General features: G+C 41.0%; 1 protein-coding gene across 1 annotated transcript in view; it reads right to left on the minus strand.

Moving 5' to 3' along the window:
• The window catches only part of sntb1 (syntrophin, basic 1), a 61,135-nt gene that overhangs the window by 19,497 nt on the left and 25,657 nt on the right, over positions 1-15,981 (minus strand). Inside the window, exons 3-6 of the mRNA XM_049583422.1 lie at positions 9,047-9,164; positions 8,805-8,894; positions 5,697-5,833; positions 3,183-3,379 (exon numbers count right to left, since the gene is read on the minus strand). Coding sequence (XP_049439379.1) covers positions 3,183-3,379; positions 5,697-5,833; positions 8,805-8,894; positions 9,047-9,164 — 542 coding nt within the window. The remainder of the gene's footprint in view (positions 1-3,182; positions 3,380-5,696; positions 5,834-8,804; positions 8,895-9,046; positions 9,165-15,981) is intronic.

The raw sequence follows: 15,981 nt of genomic DNA on the forward strand, positions 1-15,981 counted from the left end.
GTTATGGGATCCATTTCAGACAGAAATTCAATGGTGAGTAATAAAGATTCAAAACCATTCTCATCCTTCCTTCATTCTTTTGGCCTGTGTCAGAGACCTGTATCCTAAAGCAGTATTCCACTAGGTACATAGTCAAAGCAAACACATATTGTTAGCCATTGTAGTGGTATGATTAGGGATGGTGATGTCGGTCTCTCGGCTCACCCCTTTGAAAAACTGAAACTGAAAAATCTTAAAAGCTATTGAGTATATTATCATAACATTTTGTAGCCTGCAGACATTCATAGTCCCCAGAGGATACGTTCTGACTTCTAGTGCCATCATGAGGTCGTCTTGTAGTTTCGAGTGATGTTTGAACAACTGTAGGATGAATAACTATTTAGTTTATTACAGACATCTACGTCTTTATCAGGATGAATTGCATTCACTTTGGTGAACCCCCAACTGTTTATCTACTGTAACTGTCATAAAAGCCAGAATTTCAACAGGTACAATACTTAAGTTTATTACAATATACCTACAAAACTAATGACGTTCCCATCAGCCTCAGCCTCACTTTGTGTTTAGTGCTAAAGAGCAAATGTTAGCGTGCTAACACCCTAAACTCAGGTGGTGAAAATGGTAAACATTAGGCCTAGAGCTAATAAACATTAGCATGTTAGCACTGTCATGTCAGCATGGCAATATGCTGGTGTTAACATTTAGCTTAAAGCACCACCAGGCTTAAGTACAGTCTCACAGAGCTGCTAGCAGCTTAGTATTGTTATTATTAACAACTGTTATGATTACCACCAGATCAAATGACTACACGTATATGAATGGTGTCACTTGTAGTTACCTTCATGGGTTCATGGTAGTGATACTTTACTTGTGTCCCACAGGCCACAGCTGGGGCCGATCATAGGGTGCCAGCTGGCCTGCTGACCATTTTCTAATAAACAATAAAAAATAAATTGATTCAACCTAGGAAATTTTTTGTACTTTGAATGGAAATAAGGTGCAAAAGTGCATTTTTAAAAAAAAGTACCCCCTGACAGAGGTCTCGGCTAATTATTTATATATCATTTGTAAGCTAACGTTACCTACTTTGCTAAAAAGTAAGTGTTGCGGAGAAATCAATGTCCAATATATCTTAATACCTCAATTGCTGATTAGGTGGACATGATGACCCTTAATACACATAATGTTATTCCTACCTACAACAGTAAATACCTTTTCCCTGACCTGATATAATGTGCACTGCACATGTAAGCAGTTTAGATGATTGGTTTTGTCCAGTCCTTTTATTTTAATGCATTTAGTTGTCTTTGTTTTTGTTGAAGTGCAGTGGTGGCTGGTTTTGAGCCATGACTCTGTCTATTCAGGCACCTACTAACACAGCAAGATGACTTTTTAAGACTCCTATGTAGCCTACAGCCCTGTGGTGGCAAGTCGTGTTTTGCCTCCAGCTGACATCATTGTGATGTTGGCTTTAAAAGGGTCTATTGTTTAGCGTGTAACTTTTTGGTTCTCATCATTCATGTTTTCTGACACAGCAAGTGATGTTTTTGGCAAAAAGATCTACAGACCTGCTTTACCCTACCTGCCCAGAACCAAAAGTTAGCAAATGTTAGTGTAGCTCTTTAGCATCTATATGCTAACGCAGTATAACAGCTAAGGCGATGCGAAGTCACGGCAAATAATAGTACATCATTTACCAGCTAAAACTGCAGATATTTCCCTCAGGTGTTGGTGGGCAGAAAACAGAATTAAATGAGAATGAATATTGAACATTACATATTACATTCATCAGGTGGCCAGACACACAACTCCAAATTAATGCTTATGTTGCACTATATCTGCTCTCCTAAGCAACCAAAACCAGTTAATGCAGGTTTTAAAGGCCCTACACACCCTCACAGGTGTTTTAACTTATCCCAGCTGGTCAGACCTCTGCTCATGTTGAATATGGGAAGAGAATTAAACATGGTCACTGGACTCCAATAAGAATGGTAAAGATGTAATATTCACAAAGCAACAGGAGAATGAGGAAGATGTTAATCAAGTGCGGTCTGCACAGCCCACACACTCCTGTGAAGAGCTATAATCATCCAAAATAAGTGAAATCACCTGTGTGGGTGTACGACTGGTGTGCAGGGCCCTTCACTTCATCTGTTGACTTCAGCTACAGCGCATCAATACTGAGCAGCTTGTTTTGGTCTAGACAGCGTTTTGTTATGGGATTAAATAAGGCGTCCTTTTAACATTCACATTTCCTTGCTAACTACCATGACACACAAAATGTGACTGTTATCAAACATCTTGGGGGTTTTAAATTAAAACTGAGCTCCACAAGCATGCCTTGTTATGCCAATCACAGCCTCACATTTACACCTGGATCAGTGGGCGAAGACACGATTTAGGAGAGTTTAAGAGACACTGACAACGAGGATGTAGTGTTGTGGTTGTGTACCGTTTGCTGCTATCATCTGCTGCTAGAAGCACCCTGTTTCGTATGAGTGGAGTCTGAAGTGAAACTTAAATTGGCACGGTGTTATCATAAAGTAGATGGAGAGAGGAGGGGGACCCAGGGGACATGTTTAGTTCCCAGGACATTTTGTGCTTGGAGAGAGGGGGAGGCCTTGAAGGAGCGAAAGAGAGTATTCTGTTGGAATTCCCTGGACGGCCTAAACCCAATGCCAAATAGCGCATAAGCACGCACACGCACACACACACACACACACACACACACACACACACACACACACACACACACTAGAATAGCATTCCTTTCTATAAATAGCAAGTGCTTTGTCCACATCTTCCATATGGCTGTCAAATTATATCACAAACTCTCTCCTATCTCAGTGTACGAGTGGATGTGGGAGTCTGTGTGTGTGTGTGTGTGTGTGTGTGTGTGTGTGTGTGTATAGATTTTGCTTTCTGCACTGGATTTAGACTATATTTTAGGCTTCCAACACCTCAGGCAGTACTTACCCTTGCAGACAGTTAAGTCTCTGTGGATAGGTTTTGCTGCAGCGCGCCTGAACACGTCTGAGGATGCATCACAGAATCCAGCACAGTGACCTGAGCTGTTCACTCCACTCTATCCACAGCTGCATGTTTGTGTGTGTTACTGTCTACGTGTTAACTTTGGGTTACTAAATCTAAATGTTTATGTGTTACGTATCCGTATTACTCACTCGTCGTGACTTCTTTGATCATCTCAGCTGAGGCGTGACATCCATTGACGATGTGTCTGGTCCACAGCGACAGATCCTTGGTGGTCTCAGCCCGGAACAGGTGAGTCTCGATGCCGAGTCGTGTGCCAGTCCGTGTGGCAAAGAACAGCTCTGTGCCAGAATGTGGAGAACCCCGGTCGGGGCCAGAGTGGACCAAACTGGAACAAGACATGCGCACAAAACTGTCATGTAGTGTAGAGAAGGGATAACATATTTTTGTCTTTTTAACAAAGATGATATCACAAAGACCTTGTTATTAAAAGTTAAGGAAAATGTCATTAAAACACTCTGTTGTTATGGATTTTTTTTGCTCTCACTGTGGAGTTTTTTTTTTTTTTACTCCAGTTCATCACATCTTTCAGTTTCATAGAAACTGGTGATCAAAAGTTTTACCAAGGAGCAGCTATGTTGTTTACTGAGCCAACAAAGGCATGACACGAAAGACATATCAAAGGCTGTGCAAAAGTGACTTTAAAAGCAACAAGACTAAATGTTGCTTCAGACTTTCTGCATCCGCATGTCTGCATAGCAAGCACACAGGCTCCAGTTACAAAATCTCTTCCTCCACCTTCCAGTCCAGTTGGTGGCGCAAATATGTCTAGCTGGTTTGCCAAGACGTACATGATAACAAAATGGGTGCTTGTTTTGAGGAAAGGCTGTGTAAGGAGATCAGCTGCTAACCACATCTATATAACTTGTCTTCAAAGGAATATAAAGACAGCCAAATGGCGTTGAACTCATGGCGACCGACAGGAATGACAGACCCTCAGTTGACCCTTCACTAAGCCCCGCCCTCTTTGGGATACTCAGTCCAGCTGTCAGAGATAGCATGGTGCCAAATGTCACTAACAACACTCCCTGAAGAAATATTATTTAACTTTTGAAAAAACAAAGAAGTGATTTTAGAGAGAAGCAGACAGAAACATCTACAGTATGCACCAGAAGGAAATATCCAGGATGTTAAAGTGAATCAGCAGCGAAAAAACAGGTTAAAAAGATGATAGAAGGAGAGAAGCTAAAGCCTTTAGATCACAGTGTAAAAGTCAACTATCACATCACCTGGAGATTAATAGAAGACAATAAAAGTAAGGAGCAACAAATGACTGTAGAAGCAACACTGTTACTGTAAAGTAGTCTTTATTCACGCCCCGCAAAAGCAGCACAGAGAGTATACATTCAGTATACCTTCAGTACCAACTAGGGCTGCCCCCTATAACGAAACGTTGGTCTACCAGAATGGTCATCAGTCGGCAAGATTTCATTGGTCGCTTAGTTGCAGAAAACAAAAAACAAACTGTGTGTGCACCTTGTCAAAAATAAATCAAAACCTATATGACTGAACCATGTCAGAATTTAATTTGAAAGGACAGACACAGGAAGTGGCCACACTCAGCAGTCAGACAGGAGTCATGTTAATTTACAGGGCTGGTACCTGCGGTTATTCCACAGGCTAGTTAATAATACGTCGGTTAGGAAATCCAAAGTGTGGTATCATTTTGAGAAGGTGAAGGACGAACCCAAGGTGATATGTAAACTCATCTTCATTCGTCGACTACAAACATGACGTATCATCTGAAACATGTCAGTAGCTACATGCCCATTAGCCACTTAGCACAATCATTACTGCTTTGCCAACAGCGTCATTAACAGGCAGCTCGCTCAGTGTGTGACATGCACTTGTAGATAAAATATAGGCCTATATTAATGAAGGTTCATTAGTACGGTTTTGTATTTCTCTGTAATGTAGCACAGTGTTAACAGTGTGTCTGATACTGTTCTTTCTCACACCTTGAACTCAAACCATTGTGTTGCCCCGCCCTAAATATATAATTTAGTAATTTAATTAATATTGTAAATATGCAGGTGACTAGTCGACGAATGGCCCTAAATGACGGCTGTTGGTTGACTAGGAAAAATTCTTAGTTGGGGACAGCCCTAGCACCAAGTGTAGCATAGAAGTGCTAACTTAGTCATGTAACACTCAACATATATCACTTTCCACCCTCTCTGGGTTTAACCATGACGAGACAAAACCAGCCTGATTAATAATAACTTTGGTGATACCTTTATTATCATCTATTGGCACCAATAAATTTTTTTGCTTAACTTGGTGAAACTGGTTTCCAACCAATCTACATGTTAACATGCTGACATTAGCATTTACTAAAAGCATCTCTGTGGATAAGCACAGCCTCAAAGAGCTGTAAGCCACCGGCATGTTAACATGCTCTGCAACTAAATTACAATAAATCCAATTAGTCAAAAGTGGCTAAAAATAGACTTGAGTTGTAGCACAAGCTCAGCCTATTTCTTGTAATTGTATTCTAAGAATACCACTTTTTTTTTTTTTTTTTTTTTTACACAGATATCAAATATTATATACTGGTTTTAAAATTGTAAGCATATACTACAGTGACAACACATGTTTTATACTGTGTGTGTTTGTGTTGTCTGTGCATTGGGTGGTGGACCTACCGTGTTGCTAAAAGTGGATATGTGTGTGCAGGGCTCTGCCAGGCCTCCTTGCCTCGTGGTAGACTCTCATACAGCAGTAGGTCTTTCTCCGTCACCACCACCAGAACCGGCTTCCAGCACTGCTTCTCACTCTCTGTCTGCAGCACAAACAGATAAACAATGAGAAAGGGAAGGATGTTTCTGTCTATCCATCTTCTACACCCAATCATCCTGCGTAAGGCCACGAGGGGGACTGATGTAAACAAACAAAAACATAAAACAAAAAAGCTGTTGGCATCCATTTTTATAATAATATCAACTAATCTTCGTGGAGCCGAAAATGATATATTAATTTAATCAATTCTACAAGGCTGCTCATGTTGAATTTGAGCAGGATTTGATGTACCTATGCCCTCTTATATTTATCACAAATACGGAAATCGTTCCCAGGTTTTTAGATGAAAGCAGGTATTTCATCAGTAATATGAATGGTTGTTTGCCAGTGAGCTGGCTTTATGGGACTAATGTTGTGTCTGAGAGAGGAATGGTGTGTTTTCTAATGCGTAAAATACACAGCAGTGGGTGTAGACTAGTCTTCACCTCTCAACCTAACTCTTTTCATCTGACGTTCTATCTTATTTTACTTCATATTGCACCCAAAATACTGTAATTTGGACTTTTACAAAGCTGTTTTGGTCCTTCACTATAAATTTGTGCATTCACTACATTGTCATGTGTACCCAGTCGGGTATTAGCTAAAATAAAGGTGGCTGGTGTACAAGCGCAGGTACATTCTATATGCATTTTCTTTGCTGTACACTCTCGCCCACCCATCCCGCCTAAAGAGCCAACCCCTTGCTTTCCCCTCACCACACAGATAGTTAATCTCTTAACTTTGAGCGCACATACACACACACAAGCACACACACGCACTAACACACACACCCTTGTATTTCATTTTACAATGCTCCATAACTATTCTCATTATGAGCGCTTATCTGCAGCCGAGCCATGGAATCCTAAGCTGCTCTTTGAAGTTCTGCCTCAGCCAATCATATCGTGGGATTTAAAGGGTCAAGGGTCAGCTTTTTAACATAATGAGAATATGTTGCTAAGTAACAGAATTGCACCGCATTTGAAGGATCAAATATTGGCAAATTCATGAGTAATAAATTAGACAGATATGGGTGTGTGTATGCAGACAGGTTTGCAAAGGTGTGTGTGTCTTCGTATGAAAGAGAGTGAAGCTTCACCAGTTTGTGCACGTGTTTGTATGGATTTCAAAGATGTATGCATGTGTGTTTACAGTTGATATGCACAATGCAAAAGGATGCATGGAATCACAGGGACCTATGTGCCCGCACAGGTACTATTGCTATTTCAACAGCAGAACATAGTTAGTTTGGTGTCTAGATTCCAGCCTCATCACTCCCTGCAGATTTCTTTACATGAGATATTGGGGAGTGATGATTAAATACCCCCCCCCCGCATGGCAATGCTGGGGTGGAGGTAGGGCTGAAAGAGCAGGCAGCAATACTGGTGCAGGGCAGCAGCGGCATTGACAAGGAAGAGGGAAAGCTGGGAAATCTTTGCAGCTTAAATAGACCACCGAATTGGAAAGGTGTGTTTTGTAGATGACATATGGAGTGAGGTATGACGTGTGTGTATGAATCAGTGCAGCTCGGGTTGACTGCCTGAACTAGCTCACAGGCATCTTTCCATTTCTGTACCTTTACTGCATTAATGCATCTCTGATCTAACCTTAACCCTGTTGTTATTAAATGATCACTAAATTAAAAAAAAAAAATGCAACTGATCAATTAATAAATAAAAGGTATATCATAAGTGATGCACCTAAAAACAAGACGTGAAAATGTTGATGATAATTATGCTAACAAGGTGTATGAAACCTTTTAAAAAATCATGCAGAAACACAACCCTGAATCACATGTCTGTCATCATATTATGTTACACAGCAAGTTCAGAGCATATTAAGCCCCCTTTCCACTGAGCAGTACTGTACGGTACAGTTCAGCTAATGGTTCAGGATGGTACCAATAGAACCGCTCTGTACCGTCCCCATTTTTGGTCCCCCCTCTGTTGGGGTACCTAGCACACAGATCTGGTACTAAAAGGTGGAGCTGTGAACACTGTAGTCTGTTGAAACATTTATATCAATTTTGACTGGGTTATGTGAACGGCATATATCCCGATCCTCATCCAATTCGCGTCATTCCTGTGGGCTCCAGCAACACTAAACCCCTGAGCTTGCCTTAGAAGGACTAAATGCAGAAACCCACTTTTTGAAATATCCCATGGGGAAAGACTCTCACTGCAGTCTGTTCTGTTTTGCTCTGAAAATACTGGCATGTAACCCCAGCCTGGGAATGATAAACATAGTGCAGACTTCCATCTGTGCCACTGGTGATGAGGAAGTACAGTGAGTGCTAGACGGAGCAGTGAGTGTCAACGACCCAAATCACATTTAAGGGTGCTGTTTGCAGTGGAAATGCTAAGCAGACCTAGGGTCTAGGTACCATGTCTGAAGAGTTACTTTTAGTTCCAAAGGTACCATACCAGAAGTGTTTGGTGGAAATGGGGCTTTAGCTGTCTGGACATGGTTTTCATCATGGAGGTAGCTGATCCGGCGGCTAGACGCTAACAGTGCTAACTCCATACACAGTGCTAAAATATGGCAACAGTGCTGACAGAGCTGACGTTGTTAACCATGGGGAACTGAGGGAGCACAACTTCATTCTCTGCTCAGGATGGCATTACTACTACTACTACTGTAGTACAGTGGTTAGCTGCTATATCAATGCTCTAAATGTCACATACAGAGCCTTTAAACACCCTGAAGATGGGAGTGTGTGTCACAATTTTTTTTAAAAAAAATGTCGGCACTTTTAAGGTGTAAAACTCAAACTGGTCCTCACAAAATGGAACAAGAGCACACATATACACCCACACAGTATCGTCACAAAATGGTAATAAGAGTGAAGGGATCCCATTAAAAATGTGAGAAATCTAGAGGCATGGGTGTCACACACACACAGGATTGTACAGTTGGGTATTATAAAGCATTTTACACTTTCTGTCGCTCTCTCTCTCACACACACACACTCCTACCTTCCCTGCCAGCCATCCCAGGTGTCGTATCTCTTTGCTGCCAGCTACCCCCGTCCTGGCTGTGTTCTGGATGACCTCTGCCAGCACCCGCTGTGGTGGGATGATCATTCAGGACATATTAGATTCAAAACAGCTCTGAGGAGCTGAATCCTGGCCACAGTATGGAATCACTGCAATATCTCATTCTAATGGTCGGCTAACGTTGATGAGAACCTGTTAAATCAATGAAATCAATGACAGACCTGTGCCAGTGAGGATGTGACAGAGTGCATGGCAGAGAACCAGGACAGGGCAGATGGTTGGTCTGGGCACCGCAGCACCACAGTGTGCCTGGCATCCGGGGAGTGCAGCTCCAGTTGTCTGGAGGAGGAGATAAGAAAAGTTAAAACAGCTTTAACCTCTGTGTTATCATTGGACGGCTTCTAAGACTTTTATGGTTCACAACCCTCGACAAAGAAATTCCATTTTGAATATTGAAAATCTATTGCTAGCCTTATCAGCAGACCCAATTGGCCTCAATCATAGACTCAGAAGACGAAGTGGATGTAGCCTCCCGGTTGGAGAAGTGAAGCCTTCAACCTGCGTTTTTCCTGATGGCCAGCAGGTGGCGACTCCACGGGCTGCAAAAAAAGTCTGATTGTATACAGGTCTATGAGAAAATGACCATACTTGTCACTTCATTTAATACCTCAGTAAACATTTTGCTAATGAGTTTGTGGGCTCAACTGCTTGTTTCAAGTCCTGTCAGGGATAGAGGAATATAGCAACTTGTTTTGGGGTGTGTTCATGCATTGTCTTAGAACTTTGACCCTTTCACAGTGTGTTGTCAGTTCATGAATGTTAATTGTAACATTTTGGTCGCCTAATAATATCTTGTTAAGTGTTTAGCTGTAACATTCATTTTGTTTATGTCACATTTTTGTTTTAAGCCTGTTTGTTTTGTTTTTTTTGCTAGACAAAATTAGTATTCCAGTTAATGCCACAGTTTAAGGTATACTGTGCAGGATTTTCCTAAATACCAATATAATTCTCTCTCACTTTTGACACACTAGAAGTGTGTGGCAGTGCATTTATTTGCAGACACCTCTGTGTTTTGCTATATTTGGGGCATGTATAAGTTGCAACCTTGGTGTGTAGCCCCCAGCTAAAGGTAGCAATGAGGTAGTAGCAGCACACATCTAAGAAGAAGCTATAGCACTGAAAAATACAAATATATCAAGGTGAAAGGCCAAGTGAGAAAAGCTCGTTGGGTTGGCTTTCACTTTCACTTATACTGGTTATCACTAAAGAGAGGACGGGGATGAGGGCAATGCAAAGTTGGCCTGTTTTCTGTAGGACAGGTAGGTGCTAGCGGTTAGCTCAGATAGCTTGCTTTTTCATTACAACATTCCTTTAATAGTACAGTAGCTTGCTGTGTAAGTGCCAGTATGAAAGAGAGGACTGTTCTAATTGACAAGTCCTACATAATATAATGACAAATGCATCTTGCTAAAGCTACCAAGTTAGTGCAAGCTGATACTTTAGCATTTCAAATGATGGAAACTAACTTTGTTAGGAGTGAGCCCTGGCTTTGCTAGAGGCCTGGTGTAATCAGGTTGATGGTATAGGTGGGCATGCACAGCTTCCAGTGTTTACATTAGCTGGCTGATGCCGGCTTTTTGCTAATCTCACAGATTAAAATATCAATGGCAAAAAGGTCAGTTGTGAAATATGGCAAATAAATGAATTAATAGCATATTAAATGGTCCAGCATTGTGTGATCTGTAATATATGTTGTCAAGACAACTTAAATATGAACATGTAATAGGCCTATGCAGAGCAGAGTTTAGGATTTTAACAAGCAACATATTTATTTATCCAACAAAACCATATGGACTGCCTCTTCAGAGCATACACCACATCCATGGCAGTTAGCATACTGGATGTGGGGGATTGCGTCACAAATCACGTTTTCTTAGCACACTGCAGGTCTCCTCATGGATCAAATTGGATAGGCTTCACCATGGCAAGCCAAACGGCAGATTGCAGGCTTGGTGACTCCTTAGATGTTATCATGGACCCCTGGTGCCTGCCCCATGAGTCCTTTCCCTACTTTGCCTTTTCTACTGATCCTCTCTGATTAGTCACTCTGTTCAATAGACTGCCTCTTCATTTAGGCATCTTATTTTTTAAGTTACTTAATTTTTTGAGCTTGGAATGCAAAGAGTGTCATCATGTTTTAGGTTTTAAGATTTTTTTTTGCGTGTTTTATTGCTGTTTAAATGTATGATATGGCCACTTAAAACATATAGTGGTTGCTCTATGTGGCCGAACTCTGGATTATTAGTGGCCATATTGCCACAAGTCTAGCGTAAACTCTGATGTGTCCTCGGGTTCTCCACCACATCCACCCTCGCTCCTCAGCACTTCTGGCTCAAAAACTCAAAGATGCCAAAATGCCAATTTGAGGCTTCAAAACGGAATTCCACAAACCAATGAGTGACGTCACCGTGGCTATGTCCTCTTCTTTCATACAGTCCATGGACTCAATTTAATCTCATCTCACAGTTTTAGAAACCAAATGTAATCCATTTAGGTCTCAGCTTCGACACATGCTAATTTGTTTCATCCACTTGAAAATGGGCACTTAGTCAGAACAATGAAATGAAGTGCATTGAGATTTGAGTTTATTCAAGTTGTTTCAAAACACGAAACAGGCATTTCTCATGCATCCTCAGTGGGCCATATGACACCGTGCTGTCTCCCACTAAATTTCCATAGCTAATCTCTTTATATCATATGGGAGTATTTTTGGCCTTGAGAGAGATGCATCGTTAGGATGCTTCTCAATCTCATTGAATGGCTCTTTGATTGTGTGCTCAATATGAATTTTAAAGAGGTACACATTGCAGCCTTGACAGAGCATAAAGCAGTGCACTGCACACTGTAGCATCAATATGGTTTGTATTCATCTCTGTGGAGTAAAACCAGCAGCAAAAATACTCTGAACAGTGATGCTAAAGCAAAGCTAAACTGTCTGTTGTCTTTTTTTTTTTTTTTGAGAAAGACATGAATAAGGATGCAAAGTAAGAGTGGTATCACAACTAATTTTGACACACAAACTATAAAGTGTGGCTGACTCAGAGGCTTCGAGGACAAGACATGGTAAATGACTCTTCAGTGTGTGCCTCATGCTGAGATTCGGCCATGACTTTACCACTAGCTCTCTGATCGCAGCACTTCACTGTCCAGGTGCTCCCAGTGGTTGAAAATAGAAACTACTCTAAAACCGGGGTGGTTTCAACTCTGCAAACATGCTTTCTTTGCAGCTTTCTTTATTCATACAGTACACGCTGGGGACCTGGAAAAGCCCCAGTGAATGTGATGAATCTGCTCTTCCGTCAAACCCTCAGAGGTGGGAAAGACCATCTAGATCAGCTCCAGGTGTTTCTCTGGGTTAAAAATAGAAATACTGCCTGTAAAAGTCACGTTGATTAAGGACAGGCCAGGGGGAGAGCAGAGGGGGGAGGAAAGGGGGAGACTCCAGGACCAGATGTGCATTTGATAGAGGAGGCTCTTTAAGGATGGTGTTTGTTTTAGCAACAGCTTGACTCCTGTGAGTTATGCTGAACCTAGAGGAAACATTATGTGCCATTTTCTGGGCCAAGATGTGGAGTGGCTCTGGGGCTAAATTACCCTATCTCTTGCATGCATTGTGTCATGCACGCAAGAGATAGGATAGAGTACATGGACTGGATGACCCGAAGATCAACTTGAATGTATAGAATTATAAGTCCTGCCTGAACGAAGATCAATCTCTCACTTGATCAAAGCGTAGCTGGTCTCACTGGATTAGCACTATATATATAGCAAATATGTATTCAAGCTTGGTAGGCCTGTTTCAGCATACAGATATGATTCATGCAGTCACTTTATTGTTAATATTCATGAATGAACTCTGTCTGCACACAAGAGTGGCATGAAAGAAATGTTTAAATGGCAAAATATCCATTGCAAAAACGCATGTAACATAAGAAATGCAAGCCTATTGGAAGTCAGATATTGAATGTATGTCACAGTTGACCTTAGAGAACAAGAAAACATAGTCAGATTTCACATTTAATCCATGTAATTGTTTGTTTTGGCCCACCCTGCCTTGGCCTTCATCAAAATGATGACTTAACATGGAACAGTTGTTGCTGCACACATACAGTGGACTTCATTCAGAGCTCTTTCAGAGGTTTTTTGGGACAAGTCCAAGATAATTTTTAAGTCTTGGCAAAGCACATGTACAGTAACATTTCAAGTCCCTGAGGGCTATTCTTCATAAGCAAATTCCAACTCAGTTGCAGGTCTTTTTGGTCTCTGAATGCTAACTTTTTAAAATGACATGACTTTTAAACACTTCCCTTTTAAAGCCATATTACAGCATTGTTGCATAGCTGAGTCCTCTCAATGCATGATGGTCATAATTTGGATTTTTAAGTTGTGTGCTCTTGTGAGCCCTGCCTGTTGCTGTGTCATTAATTTATTTACTGTCAAATCTTGTCACTTGTCTTGAAAGTTTTTGCTTTCAAGTTCAAATATTTAGGTAGTCACGTAGAGTTAAAGGTTTCCCCAGGAATTTAAAACTATTAATTTCTGGGAGTATAATGCTCTTTTTCCAGGATTCCTGGGATTTGCAGGATTGTGCTTTTTCTCTCAAAAGTAAACTATCTTTGAGGTTCAAATTATGAAACAATAATCATTTAAATACATCGGATCGCTGGTTTTTCAGCATATGCTCTCACCAGTTTTATGTCCAAGTACTTACATGGAAGAATTCCACGTAAGCCATCTTTACAGCTCTGACTTGAGGTTATTAGTGTGGGCAGTGGCAGGGAAGGCTATCAGGCCTGCCTAATATTAGGAAAATATGCAGCAAAATTATTGAATATTGCAATCAATAATGATCCCTTCTGTGCAGAGTTTGCATGTTCACTCCGGGTACTCCGGTTTCCTCCCATAGCCCAAAGACATGCAAAATCGGTGACTCTAAATTAGCCTTAGGTGTGAATGTGAGCGTGAATGGTTGTCTGTCTCTATGTGTCAGCCTTATGTTAGTCTGGTGACCTCTCTGGGTTGTACCCCGCCTCTCGCTCAGTGTCAGCTGGGATAGGCTCAAGCCCCCCTGCGACCCCTAACAGGATAAACAGTAATGGAAAATGAATCAATGAATGAATGATTCTACTTGCAATAGGTGTGCTCAGTTCTGCTTTCTTCTGTTTTTAGTATACTGATAAAATACAATAAATTGCTTGTTGAATTTAAAAAATGAAAGAGAATAATTTCAAAGCATTCTTAGTGAACAAACTGATCATTGAGCTGAACACAAAAAGGCACCAACTAAAAAAGTAAGATAGTTGGGCCTACATTTACTGTGCAGTTTACTACTGATAATCTCTTTAACTCTAACACAATGCATGCATTGCACAAGTTGACACTGCAATGATAACAAAATGATATGTTGTTTAGCCCCAAAGGATATCCATCCCATTCTAGCCTGTTATTTTAGCAGTGTAAGGAATGGGCAGCGTTCTTGGACATTTAGCTGTAGTTTGAAGGATCATCTGCTCTTGTTGAATACTGCTCTTGCCATAACCTTACTGCTCTGATTCAGGATGGAGGTCTGTAGGTTTGATTGAGCCACTTGTTTAATAGTCTGCATAGTTTACCTGAGAAGATTTAGTCACTTCTTTCGTTAAATCTTTGCCACATAGCTGAACTGTAAACCGTCATTTCAGCATGAGAAGTAATTAGAGAAGGTGTTGAGAAATACTGTGAATTGGCAGGGCTAACAGTTGGATTTCCTCTTGCCCACATGAGCTGCAGGTTTTTCAGGTAAAATATGTAATGAGATATGGAATATAAAACAGGTTGTTTGCTCTCAACTGCTAGTGCTGGAGACAATTTAAGGGCTCAGTAGGATACTAAAGTAAGAGGTTGTATCATTCCGGTTAAAAGGCCATTTCCCAGCACTCGTATGTGGGTTATCATATAAAAGCACACAGGCATACACCTGACCTAGGTGAGAACTGGAGAGACAGTGTAAGTCATCCTTTCAATAATGTATCAAGGGCAGAGAGAGGTACTGTAGAAAACAGACATACTGCAGGGAACCGTGCTGGTTCTGCCAGGAGTCATCTCCTCCTTTTAGTAGCCAAACATGTTTTCAGTGGATATGTCAGACATTCACACCGCAGGCTTTTCAAGTATGTTGCAAGTATTGACACAGATTAATACTGAATGAAAGAATACATCATCCATTTTATGAGCTAATTCCTTCTCTCTTCACCTTTTCCTTATCTTTGCTCAATTTTCTCCTCCACTCCTCCTCACTTCCTATTATCCACACCTCCTCATAACATTTTCGATACTCACTGTAAATGATAAAAGTGTAATCCTATCATTTTCTTTTTAATTTAATCTGTCACCAAAGCAAAGGAAAGTTTGACTCTAAGTGACATCTACAGTGTGTCCGTTACAGTTAGGTGAAAAAAATATCTTCAGAGTTAGCTTAAAAAGTGATAAATCAAGTCTTCTCTTCTTTTATTACCGTCTCTTCTGATCACTGTACGTGCTCTGCCTGTCCTCATATCCATCTCTCCTGTCTGTCCTCTCAGGCTTACACACAGTTTAAACAACATCTGCTGAAATGAAGGGAGAAACCCTCAGAGGGATGCAACATTGCACTGAGTCTTGTATAAAAAGATAAGCCAGACTTTCCTGTCACTTAACATAAAGCCTCTTAAAACCATTTCAGCTCCAACCCCAAAATAAGAAAAACAAAGAGCACGTGTAGTCTTGCCTTTCAATCTTTATCTGAAGCACATCTACCTATGAACACCATGATACTGAGAAGCCTCCAACTTTTCAGCATTACAAACCGGATTTAAACTTGGGTGTTCCTCCTATTTAAACAGCTAGTAAATATTTGCTGATGAGTCAAAGGGGAATGTGCCCTGGCTGTGAGGATAAGGAAGGACCTTCGTAAAAAACATCCGTGTCAAGGTAAATTTGGCCAGCTTTATCAAACCACGAAACCACTGTGCTATCTGTGGAAAGCAAAAGCTCACATTGTCACGAGAGTTATTGACTCCAAATCCTTATGTAACTGGCTCAACAATAAAGTTCAAGTTGTGGCCAACAAAGTGAATGT

This window comes from Epinephelus fuscoguttatus, linkage group LG8 (assembly GCF_011397635.1).
Source record: "Epinephelus fuscoguttatus linkage group LG8, E.fuscoguttatus.final_Chr_v1".
Taxonomy (NCBI): domain Eukaryota; kingdom Metazoa; phylum Chordata; class Actinopteri; order Perciformes; family Serranidae; genus Epinephelus; species Epinephelus fuscoguttatus.